The sequence below is a fragment of the Microcaecilia unicolor genome, chromosome 4 (assembly GCF_901765095.1).
Source record: "Microcaecilia unicolor chromosome 4, aMicUni1.1, whole genome shotgun sequence".
In the NCBI taxonomy this organism is placed as follows: Eukaryota; Metazoa; Chordata; class Amphibia; order Gymnophiona; family Siphonopidae; genus Microcaecilia; species Microcaecilia unicolor.
Genome location: NC_044034.1, coordinates 185,735,562 through 185,761,749, shown reverse-complemented (window position 1 = coordinate 185,761,749; position 26,188 = coordinate 185,735,562). Strand labels below are relative to the sequence as shown.

General features: G+C 44.9%; 1 protein-coding gene across 1 annotated transcript in view; it reads left to right on the top strand.

Moving 5' to 3' along the window:
- The window catches only part of SOX6 (SRY-box transcription factor 6), an 802,914-nt gene that overhangs the window by 765,906 nt on the left and 10,820 nt on the right, over positions 1-26,188 (top strand). Inside the window, exon 14 of the mRNA XM_030201055.1 lies at positions 8,638-8,854. Coding sequence (XP_030056915.1) covers positions 8,638-8,854 — 217 coding nt within the window. The remainder of the gene's footprint in view (positions 1-8,637; positions 8,855-26,188) is intronic.

Sequence of the window (26,188 nt, the reverse complement as noted above, 5' to 3'; positions counted from 1 at the left end):
GCTCATTTGCTTGTGATTTTCTTCGTGCATGCCCGGTTTTTTATAAATAGGTGAGTGGCAACGAGGATTGGTAAGGTAAGAGGTAATTGTGGGGAGTTTAGTGCATCTGTGCCTGAGTCTAGATTTCATTCACTCTTATTATTCAGTCTCCAATTTCCCACTTTTTATTGAGTGTACCTACAGCTTTCCATCTTTTCCCCTCACCCTGGCCCTCCCATTTCCCGGTCTTTCACCCCCCCCCCCCCCCCCCCCCCCACACACACACTATCAAGGATCTCCTCTTTTGTTTCCTCCCCTAACACCATCCAGGATTACTCCTGCCTGTCTCTCTCACCCTGGAATGCAGCACTGCTCCATCTCTCTTCTCCTATTCTCTTCACCATCCTGCATTGTCCCATATATGTCTCTCTCCTTCCATCCAACATTATCTGTCTTTCTCACTCCCCACTCCCATGCAGCTCTCTATATCCCCAATTCAGCACTGCTCCATCTTTCTTCTCCTCATCCAGTATTGTCCCTGTTTCTCTTCCCCCCTCCCATCCAGTATTGCTAGTTGGAGCTATTCCTGTCTCTCTTTCCCTTCCCATCTCTCTCCTCCTACCCCTCCAATGCAGCATTGCCTCTCTCTCTCTCTCCTTCGCCAATCCAATATTGCCCATCTCTCTCCTCCCCTCCCACAATCCAGCATTGCCTCTAGTTGTGTGTGTGTGTGTGTGTGTCTCTTTCTCTCTCTCACTTCCATCCAGCATTGTCCCCTTTCCCTCAGCCAGTATTGCCCGGTTTCCATCTATTGAGCATTGCCCCCGTCACCCTCCTGCCCTCCAACATTACCCTGCTCTGTGCTCTTTTCTTCTTCTTCAGCCCTCCCTCTCCCCCTCCCAACCTGATGCTGTTTCTGTAATCCTCCTTCTCCCACACATCCTACTTCTCTAACCTTACCCTCCCCCCTCCAATGCTGCTTCTAACTCTCCTGCCCTTCCAATGCTGCTGATTTTCCAACCCTCCCCCTAGCTGGATGCAGCTTCTCTAACTTTCCCTCCTACCCGACAGTGGCGTAGCCACAGGTGGGCCGGGGCCCACCCACTTAGGGCTTAGGCCCATCCATCAGTAGCACATGGTAATGAAAATGCTGCTCTCCACAATATTGGCACCTTCGCATGCTCAGTTTTCAGCGCATGCCTGCTGCAGACTACCAAGGTGGAGACTGGAGAGAAGCATTTTCCCACCAACTGAGATATTTTTTTGTTGTGGGGGTGGGAGAGAGAATATTTGGTGCCCACCCACTTCTTGCCTAGGCCCACCCAAAATCTGCTGTCTGGCTACACCCCTGCTCCAGACCCGCTTACTTTCTCTAACACCTCACTCTATCCCAGATCTCCAGTGCATTTGCTGACTTTCTCATTCCTCTTTCTCCAGTCATTTGTCCTGCCTTCATTGCTTCCTACTCTTCCCATTTGCATGTTGCCCCCTCCTTGCCAGGATCCTTTTCTTATCCTTCCTCATTTCCAGGGCCCTTCAGACACCCCTCTGCAGCCAGAAGGCAATGGTAGCACTTGCCTGTGACTGACTACTTCTCTGCACAATCCTTGTAATTTCCCTGGATCTGCCAGAGCTGCCTACCATTAAGCCTGAACTAGCGAACCCAAGGCTATATCTGTTTTGAACTTGTATGCATTCAAAGGCTTCCATTCCTGCTCCCTCTGAAGGTCACGACATGGAAGTGTGCACAAACCCACAGACCTTGCACTGACTGACATTGCTTTTGCTACCACTAACTGAACAGAGTGGGGGAGGGGAAGCTTAAACTGGCAATCAGACAGCTGATTTGATTTTTCTTGGCCATTTCAGCCATTTTCGCTGAAAAGTATCTGTTCATATAACCAAAAAAGATTGGTTTGGCATCATAATGGTTTGATACACTGGAATGATAACAATATACTTTTGTTGTCCATGGGAAAATCATTCACTTGTATTACCACACATAAAGCAGGTGATTCCTGAAAGCATTGTGCTGTATCCATGATGTAATTGTTAGTTATATGAACAGATGCCTTTCATGCTTCCATTGTTGCCATCAATTCAATTTAATTCAGTTCAGGTCTTATATACCACTAATATCCCCTGTTTAGTGTTCAGTGCAGTTTACAGCATAGGTGGGACAAACTGGTACAATATATAGATAGGACAGTAAGTGAGTACAGTCTTGTTTATAGTTAGGACATCACAATGCTCAGCAACAGACTTGAAATATTTTTATTGTACCTGTTAAGACAGTGAAATCTATAGTTCTCTTTGTCTCAGTCAACTCACTCTGATGACATCACAAAGTCCATTCACCTTCAGTCTTCTGGTTTCCAGTGATGTCCTCAGAAACCCCAGGGTGGTCTATCCTGGCATGAAACTGCTGTACACAGCAATGGCAAATATCAAACAGACCTTGGTGGAAGAACAGTGTCTCCCATCATTTTGCAGCTGTTAACTGTTTTATTATGCCTTGAGACATGAAAATGCAGTTTGCGGCATTTAAAAAATCCCCCACAAGGCTATCTCTTCAAGTGCTTAGATATTTCCTTATAAACATTATTACAGATTTGAATACCTTTTCTCATCATGTATAAACTGTGCTCAGGTTTCAAGTCTTGTTATTAGTGTAACATTAACATTAAATGTTGATGGGGGGGATTTATAATTACAGATGTGCTTTCTGTTTTATATATAGATAAAGATAGATAGATAGATAGATAGATAGATAGATAGATAGATAGATAGATAGATAGATAGATATAGCTAAATGCAGTCCAATAGAAATATGATGGCAGATAAAGGCCAAATGGCCCCTCCAGTCTGCCCATCCTCCATAACCACTAACTCTTCCTTTTCCTAAGGGATCCCATGTGCTTGTCCCACCCTTTCTTAAATTCTGACACAGTCCTCATCTCCACAACCTCCACCAAGAGGCCATTCCACACTTCCACCACTCTTTCCATGAACAAATACTTTCTTAGATTCCTCCTAAGCCTAGTTCCTCTTAACTTCATCGTATGCCTCCTCATTCCAGATTTTTCCTTCATTTGAAAAAGGCTCACTTACTGTCCATTAATGTGCCTGAGATAATTAAACGTCTCTATCATATCTCAATGGAGAAGGGTAGATAGTGGAGTTCCCCAGGGGTCTGTGCTGGGACCGTTGCTTTTTAACATATTTATAAATGATCTAGAGATCCTGTGACCGTAACCATCTCCTGACGTCTATGGGCCGCGTGAGCAAGTAGCCTCATTCAAACGTTGGAGGCGGGAAGCATGCGAGAAAGAGCAGAGATGTTGCTGACCGGCAGTAGAAAAATAGAAGATCGCCAGCAGCCGCAGAAGCCGCGACAAAGGGCAGAGACGCTCTCGGGCAGGGCAGAATGTTGCTGAATGGCAGTGGAAAAACAGAAGATCGGCAGCCGCGGGAGCCGTTTCAGCGCAAGAGAAAGGGCAGAGACGTTGCTCTCTGACAGCTGAACGGTACCAGAGCCACGGCAGCAGAAAAAAAAAAGACTGGGTGCCGCTTCTGAACAGCAGTAGAAAAATAGAAGATCTGCAGCCACGGGAACCGCTTCAGCGCAACAGAAAAGGCAGAGACGTTGCTCTCGGGCACACACGTTGCTCTCGGACAGCTGAACGGTAGTGGAGATACGGCAGCAGAAAAAAAGAAGACCAGGAGCCGCTTCTGAATGGCAGCGGCAAAAAAAGCTAACCCACAAAAGAAAACTCACACATACTGTCTCTGGAGCATGGGATGGGGACAGAGAAAGGAAAGAATGGAAAAGCAGATTGGGGATTGGGGGAACAGCAGTGATTGATTGGGAGGATGGAGATGGGGACTTGCAGATTGGGTGAAAAGGGTGAGCAGGTAATGAGATAATGGAAGACAGGATGGGGAGCTACAAGGACAAAGGATGATGCACTGAGGTTGAGGAACATGATGGGAAAAGGGGGAATTGATGTGGAAGGGAGTGCCTACTCACTGTCTCTCTCTCTCTCTCTCACACACACACACACACACACACACACACACACACACACTGTGTATCTCACACACACACACATACACACACACACAACATGTGTCTTGGGGGTCCTGAGACCAGGGGGGGGGGAAGGGTTTGTCCTGAGACCTGGGAGGGGGAGAAGGGGGGTACTCAGACCACAGGGGAGGAGGTCCTGAGACCTGAGAGGGGGGAGAGGGGAGAGGGGAGGACACTCACTGTCTCACATACACACTCGCACACACTCTCATTCTCACATACACACACTCTCTCACAGACACACTCACACTCAGTCTCATTCTCTGTCACACACACACACTTGCACATTCACTCTCTCTCTCTCTCACACAGTCACTCTCACAGACACTCTCTCAAACATACACACTCCGCGGAAAACCTTGCTAGCGCCCGTTTCATTTGTGTCAGAAACGGGCCTTTTTTTTACTAGTAATTAATATTTAAGCTGATGTCACATGAACTTTAGTGGCAATAACGTTTGCTTTTTAATAGCTGTTGAATGAAGCTGACTCTTTGAGTAGATTTTGAGCCCAATTTTAGAAAGGTCAAGCAGAAGGGAATTAAGATGTCTAGAAATGCATGTGGCAAGTTCCTAAACACAGAGCCTGTTGTAAACTATGTGCACACCCATGCCTCCCCATGTTCCACAGGAACAGTGATTTTAAAAAGCTACACATGGGGAAATAAAACCTGCAGCACTATGCCACTTAAACTTGAGAGCAACATTTTGAAATTGATGCTTCTGAAACCAGCCATGCTCTCACCCTCCCCCCACCCATCACCAATGGCACCACCACATCTTCAGTCTTCCCAATATATCAAACCCACATTCATTCCCCTCTAACATGTCTATCTCTTTCGACCACCACCCCCACATCAAACCGTCCTCCACTCTCCCCTCCAATATCTATACCTTCATTCGATCATTCCCAATATCTGTTGCTTCAACCAATCCTGCCCCCCTAAAACATCCATACCCACCATCCATATCCATATTTCACCTTGCATTACTCAAGCTGGAAAGGATGTAAGCATGGCTCTGTTCAGGCGTCAAGCTTTCCATTCATCAGTGTGCAAAACTGGAATGCACTTCCCAGATCCATAACCAGTCTGAGTGACTACCTTCTCTTTCGCAAGGCACTAAAAACTCATATGTTTGCACAAATATTTTCTGCAAGACCTATGTAGGACTATAACCCCTGCAAGCATGCAAACGTAGATTCTGGTTGGACCCATCCTTTTGTACCGTTCTATGTAAAGTGTCTTTTCTTTCTTGCACTTTTGCTCTTCATTTCTAATTTGTCTCTGATATCACCCAGAGAACTCTCTCTCTCTCTCTGGTTTTGTAAGCTACATTGAGCCTGCATGTTTGTGGGGATAATGTGGGGCATAAATACATTGATAAATAAATAAATAAATAAATACCCTATCCGATCACCACCTTCACAATGACCCCCACCCTCTGATTTCACTCCTGACACTTACCAGGGGTTCCTGGTGTCTAATGTGAAACAGATACAATTCCCCAATCACTCCTGCTCTGTCCAGGTCCCAGGTTCAAAATGGCATCCATGACCCCTATCCAGTAGTCTTCCAAGCCAATGTAAATGTCCATGGCTTCATTCTAGTCATAATTTCTGCAGCTTTTCTGTTACAATTTTATAAAACCACCGAGAACCCAAACAGGAACCCACATACAATCCAAACCTAGATGAGCTATTATAAAATTAACCTCCAAAAATATAAGTTCTTTTCAATATTGATCTATTAACTTTATGTGACATCACTGAAAAAAGTAGTTGTTTTTTCAGTAAGAATATGTTTCAGTGGGGCAAATTATTGCTTAGAAATGCAAAGACAATTATACAATTGTATAACTCTCCATTACCTCAGGTACCAAATAAGTACCTATATATGATATTTAAGAGTGGAGGAATGGCCTAGTGGTTAGTGCACTCTGGTTAGTCACCTAACCCTCCATTGCCTCAGGTACAAAATAGGTACCTGTACAAAAGATATAATTCACTTTTATTGTAACCACAGAAAGGCAGTATATCAAATCCCATCCCCTTTCCCTTTCCCCTTTTTATAAGTGGAAGATAATTTTATAATGGGGTACATAAGCCATCAAGGTACAAAGGCACATACGTTGTATTGTAGAAACTCTTTAGCATCATGTATCTATCTTAGTTGAATGTTTTAATGCATGGGGTGTATCATTAGTATTATGCTAACATTGTATTATATCTCTGGTATTTGAATTCCAGTTCTGTTAAATATATATATTTTTTATACTGTTTCATGGTAATTCTATTATTAGGTTTCAATTTACTGTTTTCAAGTTTACCTCATTTTTTGTATTTATGTTTATTGGTTATTTTACTATTGTTATGCTGTTAACAAAATTGTAAATTTTATGCTAAATTGTACCTGCCGTACACCACCTTGGGTGAATCTTGTCATAAAGGCGGTTAATAAAGCCCAATAAATAAATACATACAGTGGGGGAAATAAGTATTTGATCCCTTGCTGATTTTGTAAGTTTGCCCACTGACAAAGACATGAGCAGCCCATAATTGAAGGGTAGGTTATTGGTAACAGTGAGAGATAGCACATCACAAATTAAATCCGGAAAATCACATTGTGGAAAGTATATGAATTTATTTGCATTCTGCAGAGGGAAATAAGTATTTAATCCCTCTGGCAAACAAGACCTAATACTTGGTGGCAAAACCCTTGTTGGCAAGCACAGCGGTCAGACGTCTTCTGTAGTTGATGATGAGGTTTGCACACATGTCAGGAGGAATTTTGGTCCACTCCTCTTTGCAGATCATCTCTAAATCATTAAGAGTTCTGGGCTGTCGCTTGGCAACTCGCAGCTTCAGCTCCCTCCATAAGTTTTCAATGGGATTAAGGTCTGGTGACTGGCTAGGCCACTCCATGACCCTAATGTGCTTCTTCCTGAGCCACTCCTTTGTTGCCTTGGCTGTATGTTTTGGGTCATTGTCGTGCTGGAAGACCCAGCCACGACCCATTTTTAAGGCCCTGGCGGAGGGAAGGAGGTTGTCACTCAGAATTGTACGGTACATGGCCCCATCCATTCTCCCATTGATGCGGTGAAGTAGTCCTGTGCCCTTAGCAGAGAAACACCCCCAAAACATAACATTTCCACCTCCATGCTTGACAGTGGGGACGGTGTTCTTTGGGTCATAGGCAGCATTTCTCTTCCTCCAAACACGGCGAGTTGAGTTCATGCCAAAGAGCTCAATTTTTGTCTCATCTGACCACAGCACCTTCTCCCAATCACTCTCGGCATCATCCAGGTGTTCACTGGCAAACTTCAGACGGGCCGTCACATGTGCCTTCCGGAGCAGGGGGACCTTGCGGGCACTGCAGGATTGCAATCCGTTATGTCGTAATGTGTTACCAATGGTTTTCGTGGTGACAGTGGTCCCAGCTGCCTTGAGATCATTGACAAGTTCCCCCCTTGTAGTTGTAGGCTGATTTCTAACCTTCCTCATGATCAAGGATACCCCACGAGGTGAGATTTTGCGTGGAGCCCCAGATCTTTGTCGATTGACAGTCATTTTGTACTTCTTCCATTTTCTTACTATGGCACCAACAGTTGTCTCCTTCTCGCCCAGCGTCTTACTGATGGTTTTGTAGCCCATTCCAGCCTTGTGCAGGTGTATGATCTTGTCCCTGACATCCTTAGACAGCTCCTTGCTCTTGGCCATTTTGTAGAGGTTAGAGTCTGACTGATTCACTGAGTCTGTGGACAGGTGTCTTTCATTCAGGTGACCATTGCCGACAGCTGTCTGTCATGCCGGTAACGAGTTGATTTGGAGCATCTACCTGGTCTGTAGGGGCCAGATCTCTTACTGGTTGGTGGGGGATCAAATACTTATTTCCCTCTGCAGAATGCAAATAAATTCATATACTTTCCACAATGTGATTTTCCGGATTTAATTTGTGATGTGCTATCTCTCACTGTTACCAATAACCTACCCTTCAATTATGGGCTGCTCATGTCTTTGTCAGTGGGCAAACTTACAAAATCAGCAAGGGATCAAATACTTATTTCCCCCACTGTATATAAATATGTCATGCCCATTTAATAAAGGCCAATATCCAAAGAACCCCACTCTCAAACTCTCTATACCAAGCTATTTGGAAAATGTTTTAAGGACCATCATATATGAAGCAAAAACTAATTTACGCATTATTGCTTCTTCAGACTAATCATTAGGCCATTTTTTTCTCTAGGCACTAAAAATGTATCAAAATGCTTACAATTTTCCATGTAATGTTCATAAGTCAACCACTTATCTTGGTTTTCTTGATGCAGGCTTTAGTGAACCACAAATTTCTCCAATCTCCAACACACCCTGCCAAGACAGCTATTATTAAATAGGTCCTATTGCATAATATGGGACCTTTAGTAAATAACACACATTAATGCATATTAGCGAGTGGTAGCATGGTAGCACCTTTTTCTAATTCTGGCTGATAGTTATGTTTCAGTTTGCTTGATGCCTAAAGTGAAAAACTGACCTATTTAAACTTTTTATAATGTCAATACTTTGCAGGCTCACGTTGGAAATCTATGTCAAACCAAGAGAAACAACCTTACTATGAAGAGCAGGCACGACTAAGTAAGATTCATCTAGAGAAGTACCCCAACTATAAGTACAAACCCCGACCAAAACGCACCTGCATTGTGGATGGCAAGAAACTGCGTATTGGGGAATACAAACAACTGATGAGGTCTCGAAGACAGGAGATGAGACAGTTCTTCACTGTTGGGTATGTATCGGCTAAGTCATGTTCTTAAGCTTATAGGGCTGATGCAAGAGTACAGGGTGCCCTGTGTGAAGCTTCAGTTTTACAGACACAAGCGCACGCATGCACACACGCACACGCACACACACTCTCCTTCCATTAACTTTGAAGCTCCTAGCAACTCCTTCTGAGATTTTGACAATTAAACTTAAAAATTAAGATAATTTATTTTATTTATTTATTTCTCCGATTACAAGCAGGCTTCTGTCTTCTCACAAGTGGGTGATGCCGATCTGCATTGCCCGGTCCGGCATTTGCCATAGTAAAAGAGCGAGAGCTTTGTGGAGCATGAGCCGCGCTCCACTGCACATGTGTGAGTACCTTCCCACCTGCCGTGCAAATGCAGACTCCTCAGTTCTCTTTTTTCCCATGTGAGAAGGTGCTGTTTTTTTGTCCTGTCCTCACTCGCTCGGTTTTTGAGAGCTATTTTGTGCCTTCCGGCTATTTTTCTACCATCCTCTCTTTGGCTCCTTTTATTGGAATCTTTTATGTGCCCTTCCTTCAATTTATTTTAAAATCGTTTTGCCCGGTTTTAAGTTTTATTATTTTTTCCATCATCATTGGGCCGCTTTTAGGCCATGACTTTGGTAGGGTCTCTCCCTTTGTTTTTCTCTGTGTCTTGCCCCTTTTTCAGGCACCATCAAGTCATTTAATTTAGCCGATGAAGTTTTTCCGTCCATGTCCACAAAGATTCCTAGTGGCTTCAAGCGTTGTACCTGGTGCAATCGGACTATCTCGGGAAAAGACACTCATACTTGGTGTCTACAGTGTCTTGGGCCCAACCATAGCCCTGCTAACTGTGTTCTCTGTCTTCACATGAAGAAGAGGACCCAGGTTTCCCAAGAGGCTCAAAGAGAGAGGAGTTTTGGAGCCAAGTCCGGTTCCTTGACGTCAGTATCAGCATGGAGGTCGGAGGCATAAGTATCGACATTGAGCATTGCACCGGTATCGGGAGCATTGGTAAGCATGGCTGCTTCTAGACCCTTAGACACTGGGAGTAGTGAAGCATCGAGTGGGTCTCCACCTGTCTTGAGTCCTCCTGCTTGCAGGTCCCCCGGAACAGTCCATCGTCGGACCCTACCCTGAGGCAGCATGAACATTTGACGTAGTTCTTTTGAGCTTCGAGGAGCCTTGGTGACATGCTTCAGGAGAAGGCCAAGAAGCATCGTCATCGGTCACTTTCAATGCATGGTGCTGGGAGCTCTGGGGTGTCGAAGGATTTTACACCCGAGAAGCGTTAGTGCCGGGAGGATCGCTACCCCTCCACACAGGAGGTGCCAATGCACCTGTCTCCAAGCAGCCGAGATACTGCTTCCACGTCAACCCCAGCGATTCTGCAACCTGTGCCTCAGCCAGCACCCCAGCTTTTCCCAATGTCAGCCCTCGATGAGCGCATCTGGACCTTGCTCCGTGAGCTGCTGGATGACCTTATGCAATGGTGTGCATCAGTATCGGCGGTGCTTCCACCTACTCTACCTCCTATTGTGGCCCCGCCTGGCTCTCAGCCTGTGGTGCGGCCTCCAATGCTGGTGCCACTTGCGGCCCCGGTGTCGACTGTCACCCAAGCCAGCACATCCTCAGTGTCAGTGGAGGAAGCTTCACCAGAGTCAAGGCAGGAGTCAACTTCTCGACACTGCTGTTGAGGACATAGTTCCTCAGCACCAAGGCAGGTTCAGTCTCGGCAGTCCCATAGGGAGATATTGTCTGAGAGGAGCACTCATGGGATTCAGAGGAGGATCCCAGATACTTTTCCTCAGATGAATCTTATGGTATTCCTTCTGAACCTGTTCGTCCACCTGAAAGGAGACAGTCTCTGTCGGAGAGCCTTTCATTTCCATCTTTTGTAAAGGAAATGGTTGAGGCAATTCCATTTCCTTTGGAAGTGGAGCATGAGCCCAGGACGAAGATGCTCAAGATCCTCTTAAGGAGGATGTGACTGCACCTCTCCAAAAGGAAGTCCCTGTCAGGAACTAGGAGTCCCCTCTGTTGGTCCCTGTTATACCCAAGAAGATTGACACCCAGTATTGAATCCACTGTACATCTGGTTTTGATAGGCCTCAGTTGTCTCATATTTTCATGGTAATGGAATCTGCTCTCAAAAGAGCCAGGAGTTCCAGGGATTATGCCTCGGCACCCCCAGGCAGAGAAGATAGAACCCTGGATTCTTATAGGAGGAAGATGTACCAGGCTTCAATTCTAATCTCTTGTATACAATTCTACCAGCTCTTTAAGAGCATCTACTTGCAAAATTCAGTGTAATAGCTGTCAGACTTGGTTGACATGCTCACTCAGTAACACGCCTAGTCTTTTTGCCAGTTGGTCAAGCAGCAGAAGGCATGTCGAAAGTTCTTGGCCAGGGGCACTTATGACACTTTTGATGTGGCATCCAGGATCTCTGCTCAATGTATAGTAATGCGCAGACTCTCATGGCTGTATGTTTCTGAACACTCTATTCAGCAGCAGCTGGCGGATGGGGGGGACAAACCTCCAAATTGCGCACTGAGAGCTCATTCATTCAGCTCTCAGCACAGGCAGATACGTGCAGAGGAACTCTCCACCCTTCTAAAGGCCCATGCGGTCAAACCCATTCCATCAGGGGAAGTAGGGCAGGAATTCTATTCCAGATACTTCCTAGTGCAGATGAAGATGGGGGGGGGGGGGGGGGGATATGTGCCATCCTAGACCTAAGAGCCCTGAACAAATTTCTAGTCCAAGAAAAGTTAGATGAGAACAATTTGGTGAGATAGCCGATCTCTGAAAGCCTATAGAGCTTTCCAGATCACCCGAAGCTCCAGGAGATTGATCTAAAGATTTGTTTCCTGGGTGGACCAATTACCTTGAGCATGAAGCCATATGGCTACATGAGCTCCCCATCCCAGCAGAGATACATCCATCAGCAGCAGCAGCATTTTTCTGGTTGAGAAAGTTTGAATGGAAGTCACAGAGTCAAATTAGATTAAGTTTGTCCACCATTGAAGGGAGCATACAAGCTCTAGGGACACTTGGATGACAGATGCCCCGTGGCTTGATACTACTGAGAAACCAGGGTCCATTGAGATAATCTCAAGTGAAAACGTGTCATGGGTGTAACGTACACTATGGAAGCCATGTGACCCAACAACCTCAATATTTGCCGAGCTGTGACCTGCTGAGAGGCATGAACCTTGGACATAAGCGAGACAAGATTCTTCACCCGCATTTCTGGAAGGTAGGCTCAAACATTCTATGTGCTGAGCAGGGCTCCTATGAACTCCAATTGCTGGACAGGGTGGAGATGGGACGGGGTAGTTTAAAATGAATCCTAGTATCTTGAGCACCCGAATAGTCATCCACATGGACTCTCGAGCACCGCCCTCCGAGATGCTCTTCACCAGTCAATCGTTGAGATACGGGAACACATGGACTCCCAGTCTGTGTAGTGATGCTGTTACTACCGCTAGACACTTGGTGAAGACCCTGGGAGCTGATGAGATGCTAAAAGGCAACACACGATACTGAAAATGATGGGTTCCCAATCAAAACTGAAGATATTTCCAGTGGGCTGAAAGTATCGAGATGTGAGTATATGCGACGTTTAGCATGTGCATATTTAGTCAATAGTGTTTTTACTGTGCTCATTTTGGGTGGTTCAAATGCGGACCAAATTCTGTCTGTCATGGTGTGGGTGTTGTTGGTTTTGCAATCTTGTATGTTGTCTTTGATGGAAGTTTGCGGTCCCTGAGGTTGGATCTTGTCTTTGCTATTTTTTGTTTGAAGTGTTACACTAGCTTGTTTGCTAAAGGTGGTGTGTCAGTTGATGCCAGTGTGTCCTGTGTTTTCAGTAAGTTGTTCATGAGTTTGAATATTTTTTTCGTATTGTTCTGTTCTGGGTTTGTGTATGTGTTATAGCGTTCCGCTTTGGCTTTCTTTATATTGTGTTTGTATGTTCTTATAGCTTTTCTCCATGTGTCTTTGTTTATTTCTGTTTTATTTTTGGCCCATTTTTTTCTAGTCTCCTGAACAGTTTTTTCATGTACAATATAGCTCTTTGTTGAACCAGGGTCTAGGGTGCTGTTTATTTCTTGTTTTTGTTTTAAGTGGAGCTATTTTGTCCAGTGTCTTTTGCATGTTTCATCCCAGTTCCTGATAAAGTGAATGTCTTTGTTCTAGGTTGCTATGTTCAGTCAACACTGTTTTCCAGAAGGTATGGTTGTCCACCTTCCCTCTGGTTTTGAGTGTATGTGGTGAGCTTGGTTTTCTGTTCTTTCTGTTCACTTTCCATTGTAGTGTAAAAATGAGCTTGCTGTGATCTGACCCTGGTACTTCTTCCCATTTGTGGTTCTCTATTGTGTGATTGTTGTTTGCTGGTAACCCGTGGGCTAGCAAGTCCAATAGGTGGCCTTTTGTGTGAGATGTGGTGCCTTGTGCTGTTGTGAAGTTTCTTTGGTTTAGGAAGTTGATTAGGGTTTTGGTGTTAGTGTCATTCTGTTTGTCTAGGTGGAGATTGATGTCGCCAATTAGTAGTACATTTTGTTGGTTTGTGCAGGTATTTGATACAAAGTCCATGAAATCATCTTGATTGTTTGTCTAGCTGCCTGGGTTTCGGTAGAACAGTATGATACATAGTTGACCTGCTAGTGTTAAGTAAATGATTTTGCATGCCAGGATTTCAATCTCTGAGGATAAATTTCAGTGACAGTCTCAATGGTGAAAGTTGACTTGTATATTATTATGACTCCTCCTCCTTTCTTTTTGTTCCTGTTTATGTGCATCATTTTGTATCCTGCAGGGTATAGGTCCAGCAGTATTGGGTCATCTTCTAGATGTAGCCATGTTTCTGTTATGAATAGTAATCCTAATTCTTCTGTTTTGATCCAGTCTCTAAGTATGTCTGTTTTGTTGACTGCTGATCGTGCGTGTATATATCCTGTGGGTATCTGGGTGTATGTATCGTAACTGATTTTGTTGTGTTTGATAGTCTGCAGTTCTCTGAGTGGTCTGTCTATTTTTGGATTGTGATCTTGTGTGTTGTTCTGACTTGACTTTTTGTTGTTGGTTGTTGGTTTTGACTCTAGTTTGTTGTGAGGGTTGTATTTTGGTACTTCCAATTGTTGGTGAGGTCTTCATTTATCAATGATACATATGGGGATTTTGCTCCATTCATTTGGTGCTGCCGCTAGTATCCCTGTTATCCATATTATTATCATGTAAGAGGTAGCCCATGTTCTTAGGCTTACCATTCTACGGTTCATTTGGGCGCAGTGAGCTGCCTGTCAGAAGTCCTAAAGTGGATCCTGTTTAGATACCCTTTTGTTATTTGCCTATAGGACATTTAGGCACAGAGTCTTTGTGGGGACCCTATGTAGGGACCCTCTGGTTTTTCTTCTGTCTTGCGTTTTGGTACAGTATCCTCATGGGGACCCTCTAGTTGCTCTCCTGTCAGGTGTGAGGGTCCTTGTTGTGACCTTATGTGGGTTCCTCTATTTGTTTACCCTTGTTTTTTGTCAATTTCCTTCATTTTTTTTAGCACATGGGTGCATGTGTGTGTGTAATGTAGGAGATCCCCTTTGGTCTTTTTAGTGTGTGTTTTTATGCATGTAGGAGTCCTGTTTTGGTCCTGACTTGGATTTCCTCTCGGTACCTTTCTGTTTGGTTTTTTTTTCTACTCCTGTTCCCTGGTGTTCAGTCCTAGCTGCCGGTAGACTCACCCTCTGTGATGGAGGGTTCCTCTCTTTAGGTCTCTCTCCTCAACTGTCTCTTCAGGCATGAAATCCAATCAGCTGTGGGGTACCTCATTCACCATACTGCTCAGCACTTTGTGCTCACCATCTGGTCTATGCCGCTACCCGGTCCACACTGCAGTTCCCCTAGGTATGTGGTCCGCGCGCTCAGTGCTGCTGGCTCCACCTGCCGGCTCCACTCTAAAGGACTCCTCCTGTTGACAAGGTCAGCTCATTCCCCTGGATCTCCCTTAGCCCTCTGGGGTTGTGTTGCGGTGTGGCTTGCAGGCCATCGTCCCTGGTGCTACAACCCGGGTTTGCATGGGTCAGGAGTTGTCTCCATCGCTCGGCACCACTCACCAACTCTCTGTCTCCACTTGGGTTGGGAGGGTTCGCTGCCCTTCTGCACCCCTCTCTGGCTCTTCACCTGGCTCTCTGTAGCCTCGGGATCAGCGAGGTCAGAGCTTAGGCCTCCGTGCAGGGTGGTAGGGAGCTCCCCTCGGTTGTGCTGTGCCGGCATCAATGGCGCCCATTGGTTCCCCTAGAAGTCTGGTGAGAAGCCAGGTGTCTGGATGCCTCCGTCCAGTCAAAACAAGCTGCTGACTGACCGGTCTTGGGGCCGAGCGGGAGGGCAATTTCGGAGTGGTTGCGGAGCTCACCTCACTGCAATCATCTTCAAACTGATGCCTTATTTTATAATTTTCCCAAAGACTTTTTTTCTCACAGCCTCTTTACCTTTCCTGGTAGATTCAATGCTTTGGGGTCTATTCAGTACTCAAGGAATTTCAGCCTGCCTGTGTTTGCCCAGCCCAAACCTTCTTCCAGGTTCTCTCTCTAGGCTGCAATAACTTTCCCAAAGGCTTTTGTCTCCCAGCCTCTTTACCTTCCTGGTAGATTTAATGCTTTAGGGTCTATTCAATACCCAAGGAATTTCAGCCTGCATGTGCTCCTCATACTTTAGGATCTACCAACTACCCAAGGAATTCCAGTCTATGTATACTCCCCCCTCTGTGCTCTGTCTCTCTCCTTCAAATGCTGCCTGCAGCGTGTGCTTCCAACCACACCCTCTTCCTCCTGCCCAGGCAGCTATCCATGTGTACATCTGCCTGTCAGTACATCCTATGTAAGATATGTTTGTACTTACAGAATGGCACTGAGTGGATTTTCCTCATTTACAGGAGTATGTAAACACACATATGTGTGTGTGTGCTGGTATTTGAGTCATAAACAAGTGTAAATGTTGTATAAGTGTTAGCCCTTTGGCCGAAACACAACGTTGTGTCGAGTCAATATACTGATTAATAAAGTTTGGTTCATCTTTTTTTTTTTGTTACATTTGTACCCCGCGCTTTCCCACTCATGGCAGGCTCAATGCGGCTTACATGGGGCAATGGAGGGTTAAGTGACTTGCCCAGAGTCACAAGGAGCTGCCTGTGCCTGAAGTGGGAATCAAACTCAGTTCCTCAGGTCCCCAGGACCAAAGTCCACCACCCTAACCACTAGGCCACTCCTCCACTCTGGAACTCCTGGTTTTTTACCCACTGCTTTGTTGTGTTGTGACTATCCGTGGGACTTCGTTGCATTCTCCACGTTTGTGGATTCTCTACTAAGTGTTAGCACCCACTTCATAGAATTGCCCCTTAGTGCCTGGGTAGAGAGAAGGCAGAACATTGACAGCAATGCCTATTTATCATATTGTAGTGATATGCAGCCGCTATGGGGGGAAATTCTATATACAGCACAGAACATTAGGCACTACTTCTGGGCCACATTTTCTGCATGAGAAAGTGTTCTAACAGCTGCAAGGTGCCTAAATGAGGTAGAAATGGCAGATCCGTGCAAAAATACACGTATGCACCCATTTATATAATAGCGCCTAAGTGTTTCCATGTTGATTTGCATAAAGGGTGTGACCATGGGAGGGTCAGTCTTATAGAATTCAGGGCATCTGCACCCAACTTGTGTACCAGGATTTATACCTGGTTTCAAATGAGTGGAGGAGTAGCCTAATGGTTAGTGCAGCAGGCTTTGATCCTGGTGACCTCAGGTCAATTCCCACTGCAGCTGCTTGTGACATTGGACAAGCCATGCAATTCTGTGTACATCTAGTAATGCTAGTGAATTGATCAGTACACAATGGATGCTTTTGTAAAGTTCCTGTTCTTTTATTCTGCACTGGATTGCTTGCCATAGTGGTCTACAACATGCGGCCATTTTCATAAAGTATTTTTTCACGGAGAGTGGTGGATACTTGGAATATCCTCCCGCGGGAGGTGGTGGAGATGAAAATGGTAACGGAATTAAAAAATGCATGGGATAAACATAAAGGAATCCTGTCCAGAAGGAAGGGATCCTCAGAAGCTTAGCAGAGATTGGGTGGCAGAGCCGGTGGTGGGAAGCGGGGCTAGTGCTGGGCAGACTTCTACGGTCTGTGCCCTGAAAATGACGGATACAAATCAAGGTCAGGTATACACATAAAGTAGCACATATGAGTTTATCTTGTTGGGCAGACTGGATGGACCGTGCGGGTCTTTCTCTGTCGTCATCTACTATGTTACTATCAGGCTTATTTTCGAAAGTGATCGCCGGCCATCTTCCGACATAAATCGAGAGATGGCCGGCGATTTCGCAAAAGCGGCAAAATTGGTATAATTGAAAGCGGTGTTTTTGACACCATCACCGCTTTCCCGTCGCCGCGCTGGTGAAAGTTCAAGGGGGTGTGTCGGCGGCGAAGCGAAGGCGGGACATGGGCAGGCATGGGAGTGGAGGAGTGGCCTAGTGGTTAGGGTGGTAGACTTTGGTCCTGGGGAACTGAGGAACTGAGTTCAATACCCACTTCAGGCACAGGCAGCTCCTTGTGACTCTGGGCAAGTCACTTAACCCTCCTTTGCCCCAGGTACAAATAAGTTCCTGTATACAATATGTAAGCCACATTGAGCCTGCCATGAGTGGGAAAGCGCAGGGTACAAATGTAACAAAAATAAAAAATAAAAATAAATAAATACCAGATGACGGCTTTTGCGGATAATGGAAAAAACAAAAGCAGGGTTAATCAGTATTTTGCCGGGTTTACTTGGCCCTTTAATTTTCACGACCAAGCCTCAAAAAGGTGCCCCAATTGATCAGATGACCACCGGAGGGAATGGGGGATGACCTCCCCATACTCCCCCAGTGGTCACCAACCCCCTCCCACACTAAAAAAAATAAAAATAAAACACTTTTTTGCCAGCCTCTATGCCAGCCTGAAATGTCATACCCAGCTCCCTGACAGCAGTATGCAGGTCCCTGGAGCAGTTTTTAATGGGTGCAGTGCACTCCAGGCAGGCAGACCCAGTCCACCCCCCCTACCTGTTACACTTGTGGTGCTAAGTGTTGAGCCCTCCAAACCCCCCCAAAACCCACTGTACCCACATGTAGGTGCCCCCCTTCACCCATAAGGGCTATGGTAATGGTATAGAGTTGTGGGGAGTGGGTTGGGGGGGATTTGGGGGGGCTCAGCACCCAAGGTAAGGGAGCTATGCACCTGGGAGCTATTTGTATATATTTTTTAAATTTTTAGAAGTGCCCCCTAGGGTGCCCGGTTGGTGTCCTGGCATATGAGGGGGACCAGTGCACTAGAAATGCTGGCTCCTCTCACGACCAAATGCTTTGGATTTCGCCGGGTTTGAGATGGCCAGCATTTTTTTCCATTATCGCTGAAAAACAAAACCGGCGATCTCAAACCCGGCGAACTCTGGCATTTGGCCGGGCTAAACCGTATTATCGAAAAAAAAGATGGCTGGCCATTTTTTTCGATAATACGGTTCCGGCCAGCTGTTGCGCCGCCGCCAAAATAGATCGCCGGCGATCTATTTCGCCGGGGACGTTCGATTATGCCCCTCCACGTTACTATGATTTAATTTTCGGGTTTAACATGCTACTGATAGCTTAGGAATAATACAGTGCACACTGTGTAGATCGAATTTGACCTCTGTCTCCAATATGTCTCCTAGCTTGTCTCCTGCAAAACATTTTCATGGAAAAAGGATCCTTTTTCCAATGAATAGGGACACCAGCTTGTATAAACAAGGGGCCCAATATTCAGCCAGGTGCAGGCAGAGCTAAATTTTTTAATGGTTAAAGATAGACCTGCTATTTATGTGGCCTATTTTAACTGCTGAACATAGCCAGTTAAGCACTAAACAGCCGCGCCTAACCAGCTATGTTGCACAATACACTAGCCACTAACCATGGATATTTAGAAGGCGATGAGCAACTTTCCAAGGACAAGCAGGGTTATGTATTCTCACAGGTGGGTGACGCCAACCCGCTTCGCCTAGTCCAGGACTTATTAAAAGCATAAGCAGAGCTTTGTGGAGCACGAAACACGCTCCACAGTGCATGTACGAGTGCCTTCCCGCCCGCTGCAAGAACACGGTTTCCTCAGTTGTTTTTCTACAGCAGTGAGGAGAGGGCATGTTTTTTTTAGTGCCTTTTTGTGATTTCTTTTGTCCTTATATTGTGTTCCCGGTTGTGGAACCCCCTCCATTTGTTTGTTCCCTTATATTTTTAGTTTATTTTGCTCGATTTTAAGTTTCCTTTCTTTTTCATCATTGTTCAGTTGTTTTTATGCCTTGACTTCAGCTGGGATTTTTCCTTTCATTTTTTTGCCATGCCTTGCCCCTTTTTCAGGCATCACATTGTTAAATTTAACCATGGAAGTTTTTCCTTCCATGTCCATGAAGGTTCCCAGAGGCTTTAAGCGCTGTACTCGGTTCAATCAGACTATCTCAGGAAAAGACACCCGACCGTAGCCCCACTCACTGTGTTCTCTGTCTTTGCATGAAGAAGATGACCCAGGTTTCCAGAGAGGCTCAATGAGAGAGGATTTTTGGAGCTAAATCCAGTTCCTCGACGTCGGCATCAGTATCAAGGTCAGAGGCGTCGGCATCGCTGTTGAGCGTCACATCGGCATCAGGAGCATCGGTAAGCATGGCTGCTGCTAGACAGATACTAGGAGCAGTGAAGCATCGAGTGGGTATCCACCTGCCTCGAGGCCTCCTGATGTACAGGGCTCACAGGACCGTCCATCGTCAGACCCGACCCAGAGGCGACGTGTGGATTTGATGTTGTCCTTGTCGGCACCAAGGAGCCTCAGTGACACGCTTCGAGCGAAGGCCAAGAAGCATTGCCATCGGTCGCCCTCGATGCATGGTGCCAGGAGCTCCAGGGCGTTGAAGGATTCGGCACTCGAGAAGCATTAACGCCCGGAGGACCGCTCTCCCTTCATACAGGAGGTGTTGGTCTCCTAGCAGCCAAGACCCAGCTAGTGTATCGACCCTGGCAGCAGCTCTGCAAACTGTGCCTAAACTGGCACTCCAGCTTTTCTCGGTGTTGGCCCTAGATGAGCACATCAGGACCTTGCACCCTGAGCTGCTGGATGGCCTTATGCAATGGTGTAAATCGCATCGGGAGTGCTTATGCCTACCCTGCCTCCCATTGTGGCTCCACTTGGCCCTCAGCCTGCGATGTGGCCTCTGACACCAATGCCTTACGCATCCCCAGTCTCGACTGGCACTCCCTCGATGTCAGTGGAGGAAGCTTCACCAGAGGCGAGGCGGGAGGCGACCTCAATGCCATTCTCGAGGACACGGCTCCTCCACATCAAGGCAGATACGGTCTCAATACTCCCATCAGAAGTCAGGAGGTATTGTCTGACACCGAAGAGGAGGGCTCATGGGATTCAGAGGAGGATGCAAGGTATTTTTACTCGGATGAGTCCTATGAAATTCCCTCTGAACCCTCCCCTCCACTTGAAAGGAGAAAGTCTTCTCTGGAGAGCCTTTCATTCCCTTCTTTTTTCAAGGAAATGGCTGATGCCATTCCATTTGAAAGCAGAGGACGAGTCCAGGGCGAAGATGCTTGAAGTCCTGGACTACATGTCTCCTCCTAGGGAGGCTGTGACTGTCCTACTCTACGAGGTTCTCCAAGAAGGCCTCATTAGGAACTGGGGGTTCCCTCTGTCAGTCCTGGTCAAGCCCAAGAAAATTGCAACGTGGTCTTCAGTCCACACATTCACATCACATCACATTACTGCCTTGAGCAGGATACCTGACGTGACAGTCGGTTTTGGTCAGTTAGTGTTGCAGAATCTGTTTGGGGTCTAGAATCCAACTCCACCCTCCTAGGTCCATTTTATTCTGTTCCAGGCTGCACTCTCATTCAGATTGTATATAGTTTCAGGTTAATCTGTGTTATGTCCTCGCCATTGCGAGGCCCAGTTGATCAATGTTTGTTGTTTTTGGTGAACCTGGATTTTAGGGATTCCCCACTTCTGAGAATACATAAGTCTGCTTGTCCTCGGAAAAAGCGAAGATACTTACCTGTAGCAGGTATTCTCCAAGGACAGCAGGCTTTATAGTCTCACAATCCCTCCCACCTCCCCTTGGAGTTGTCTCCTTTATTATTCTAACTTTTTTTCTGTAGTATAAAGCTGAGGAGACCGCATTCTCACGGCATGTGGGAAGGCACTCAGGCACGCATGGTGGAGTGTGTCTTGTGCTCCACAAAGCTCTGCTTATGCTTTTCATAAATCCTCAATTGGGCGATGCGGGTTGGCATCACCCGCTTGTGAGAATATAAAGCCTGATGTCCTCAGAGAGTACCTGTAACAGGTAAGTATCTTCACTATCTCCCACTGAATATCCATGGTTAGGTGCCAATATGCTATTTAACTGGTCAGCAATTGTGTCTGGCTAGTTAACTAGCTTTGAATATCGGGGGTTAGGGATCAGGTTAGGGGCACCTGCACATATAAACCACTGTGGGATTAAAGATTCCAAACGGGTTTTTATTCAAGTATACACTCAAAAGGAACACAAATAGGCTTACACATTGCATGATTTAAACAGCAGGACACAGGTTATTTTCCCTCAAGAGTAATGCAAGGATTTTAAAAAACCTAACCAAGTTTAGTTACAATACTTAGGAGGCAATTCTATAAATGGCGATCGCCATCACGGCATAATGTAAGCCACATTGAGCCTGCAAATTGGTGGGAAAATGTGGGATACAAATGCTACAAATAAATAAATAAATAAATAAATAAATAAATAAATAAATAAATAAATATATGAGGGTGCCTCCACTGAGGGGCCCAATTCTGCAGAGGGAGTGCCTACTTATTAATGGTATCTGTGTGAAGATGGCACACATGGTCAATGGGAATACTCAAGCCCCATCAGCTGAAGATGTTCTCTGGCTGAGCCCCCCCCCCCCCTCCCGGTGCCATCTGTAAAGCAGGGAAGCTAGCGGCATGTTCGCAGTCACTGATGCCAGTCCCCAGCTCATGCTCAGCTCATAAATTGAGCATGTGCGGGAAGTGCCGGCATCAGCAGCTAAAAGCACGCTTCTGGCTTCCCTACTGCTCAATCGGCTCATGGGTGATCAGGCAGAGAACATCTTCAGTTATTATTTATTTATTTATTTATTTGTAACATTTGTATCCCACATTTTCCCAACCATTAGCAGGCTCAATGTGGCTTACATTATACTGTAAAGGCGATTGCCAAGTCTGGTAGATGTTAAACAAATACAGTTTAAAATAAGGGTCAGGTAAGTTTAGAGTAAACAGGTACAAAAAGGGACAAGGAAATAAAGGAATATATAATGACCAATACGATGCGGAGTTGAGGCATTTAAGTAGGGCCAGTAGGATAGGCCTTGCAAAACAGATAGGTCTTTAATGATCGCCTGAACTTTTGATGGTCATGAATCGTTTTCACACTCTTTGGTAGTGCATTCCACATTTGTGTACTTAAGTAAGAAACATTTGTTGCATATGTTGATTTGTATCTGAGTCCAATGCAGCTTGGATAGTGGAGGTTCATAAGTACAGTACATAAGTAATGCCACACTGGGAAAAGACCAAGGGTCCATCGAGCCCAACATCCTGTCCACGACAGCGGCCAATCCAGGCCAAGGGCACCTGGCGAGCTTCCCAAAATAGGTTCGAATAGGTACGTGACGCTCTGGTTCTGTTTCTGGTCGGAAGATCTATCAAGTCAATTATATATCCTGGGGCATCACCATAGACAATCTTGTGGACCAAAGAGCAGATTTTGAAGGTAATGCGATCCTTGATTGGGAGCCAGTGCAATTTTAATCGGAGAGGTTTAGCGCTATCGAATCATGTTTTATCGAATATCAGCCTTGCAGCTGTGTTTTGGGCTGTCTGGAGTTTCTTCATAAGCTGTACTTTACATCTCGCATATAATCCATTGCAGTAATCTGCGTGGCTCAGAACCATTGATTGTATCAAGTTACGGAAAATTTCCCTCGGGAAGTAAGGTCTTATACGTTTAAGTTTCCACATAGAATGAAACATCTTCTTTATAATGGAGTTAACTTGGCTCTCAAGCAGTGGTGTGTTGGTGTGTTACATTTTTTAACATCTTGTGAGCCGGTTGTTCTGCAGGGCGAGCCGGCTCCGGTAAATGAGGTAAGCATGGCAGAAGGGCACCATAAGTCATGCTTACCCCGTTTACCTCCCCTCCCACCACTGCTCTCAAGTGTAAGATGGCTATCAATAATAACAACTAAGATTTTGAGGTTATCAGAAATAGGAAGAGAATAAACAGGAATGCTTAGGGTTTATAATTATTGTATGGGGATGAGAGGATAAGCCAATGGTTTTTTTCGGTGTTTAGTTTTAGTTGAAATGAGTTAGCCCAAGAATCCATGATGTTCAGACAGCACGTGATTTCATTGGAGATTTCAGAAAGGTCATGTCTGAAGGGGATATAAATTGTAACATCGTCTACATAAATGAACGAGTGAAGTCTTTGGATAAGAATTTGGCCAAAGGGAACATCATTATAATGAAGAGTATGGGTGATGATGGGGAACCTTGAGGTACTCCGCAATTAACCAATATGAAGGGATCTCAATCAAAGATTTAGATGTATACTTGAAAATGAGACCTATATGTGCATTTTCCCTCCCCTGTTCTGGCTCTGTCCTTGGGAAGGCCCATTTTAGCTACAGCTAATAAGTACATGCACTTTTGAGCATGCATTCGCCTAAAATAATGCGTGCAAATTGCTTGTACATGCATCTATCTACAAATTAATGCACGTACGTAAATTTGTGTGCATAAAATTTTCTGGTGCAATGCAATGATGGGAGCAATTCTATAAAATAGATGGTAACATTTTCATGCCCATTACATGAGTAAATATTGGGTTGGTGAGAGGAGTCAGAGATACTCCTGTTGGCACAATTTACAGTTATCACATTTTGGAAGGGGACTCCTCAGTGGTCTCATTGGCAGGAGCAGACGTGAAACATCATTTTCATGGTACGCCTTGCCCGCAAAGTCAAATGCGCACCTTAGGTTTGAGTGGTGTGGGGCCATTATAGAAGGGGTTTTTTTTAATGCAAACTTTTAATAAAATATTACAAGATTAATCACTTGAATGAGGAAATACACAGACATTTTTTTCCAATAACATTAACACTGATGAATTACAATAGACTAAAGGGTTCTTTTGCTAAACTGCAGCAAAAAGTGGCCTTAGTGTGTCCTTGCAGAGTGTTTCCCGTGCACTAAGGCCATTTTTACTGCAGCTATAAAATGCCTGAATCAGTGGTCATGCGCTAATGTTGCCATTAGCAAGTGGCAGTTAAAAATAGCTACCATGCGAGCACTTACCACCACCTATTTTTTTTATAACCATTTAAACTTTTATAAGCGATAAAACAACTTGCTGGAAATACAGAGAAAGTAATATATAGGAATTATTTCAGTCAGGTAATTCTATTCTCTTCCTTAGACCACTAAATAGGGAGAGTGAAACAAAACAAGGAGATCAATTAAACAGTAAACAGAAAAAAAAACATGGTATTAACCTGATTATCCCCAGATATTACTCGTCTAATTCATTATTCCACATTGATCATCTGGTTGGCTTCTTCAAGGCCAATACGGTGTATAGTCAAATCATTTCATTGAAAACATACTTACTGTCCAATATCAGTTAGAAATAATACATCTGATTACATTCTTTCTCTTTCAAAAACCAGAAGTTATTTAACAATACATATACTTAAGTCTCTAATTCAAATCCCACTGATTAAAGTAATCACAGTTTTCACAGGCTTCACTCCTTTTAAAGTAATAATTGAGGAAATATTTCTGAGGAAAACTTTAAGAGTCATACCCGGAACTCTGGGAAAAACAATAATCTCAATATTAATCATCTATAATAAAATTAATTTTATTATTTAAAGTTTCTGGTCTATTATCATTTTCAAAATCATAACCACTTCTTGCTCATGTAGAATCATTTGTTATATCAATTTTTCACTCTCAAAGGGTTCAGTTAAATTGTCTATGTAACTCTCTAATAAAATTATTTCTGAAACAAAATTATTTACTGCCTCCGTTAGGTCCCAAAGCGCCTTCCAGATGGTATTCAATGTAACCTCCATGGAAGCCAAAAACTCCAAGTTGATTTCTCTTAGGTGTTTAGAAGTGGTTCCACCGATTCGGATTCTGCTGTAAACGTCCTCCATTTCAGCATATGCCTCTAACTCACTCCTCCACTCCTTTGTACATGGTGGTTGAATAATCAGGAGAGATGGAGTTGTTTTTTCCAGGTCCAAGAGCGTCAACGCTCCTTCGCCGACGCTAATCAAAGGACTCGCCAACCCTTTCATCTGTGGGCAGTTTGTCGCGCAGCGGTCCCACAAAACGCTGGCCATCGGCAGCTGACCGCCGGTTGTCCCCTTCCTCTCAATTAAGGTAACTGCAATTGCAGAGAGGAAATTTACGTAAAGAAGACGAAACTTCAGAGGGCAGCTGGGCCGTTGGGCATACAAACTTCAGGTTGCCATCTTACCACTCTCCCAGTTTGGGACACTCTTTGTCTGGTTTCTCTTCAGAGGCCTGTCTGATATGGGTAACCCTTCAGCATAGCCCTCTGAATCATTGAAACACAGAAGCCCCTCCACCACTACAAGGTGGTGTCGCTTCGGAGGGGACCATCACCTATTTTGTTAGCGTGCGCTAATGTGGATGGGCTAACTGTCCGCCCCCTGACATGCCCCCTCCCAAAATAATAAACCTATTTTTAGCGCCCTGGTTAGTGCATGCTAATTTGGCAGTAACCACAGGATGCCCTCTTTAGTTCCCACAATATGCCATTTTAAGCTGCCCTAGACGTGCTTTAGTGCCTAACACAGTTTAGTAAAAGGACCCGTAAAGAAATAAGACATAATTAAAATAGTCTGCTCAGAAGACCACAATTAGAGAAGTATTCCTCAGAAATAAGGCAAGATCTTCAATATACAAAAAAATAAAATAAAAATTTTCAACAAAATGCATAAAGGCTGAGGAAATCATGTAGAGACAACATGACAAAGTATTCCAAATCTCCACCCTCTACTCCAGAAGTAGCGTTACTTGAAGTTTTATAACATTTTGCAATGGGGTAGGGGGGTGGGGAGAGGAAATGTAATGGGCTGTTTATGAGCTGAGTAACTTACTGTTCAATGCTCAGCCTGTAACATATGACAGTTCTGTGCAAGTTACAATGCCATTGTTCCCTTGTTTCCTCTA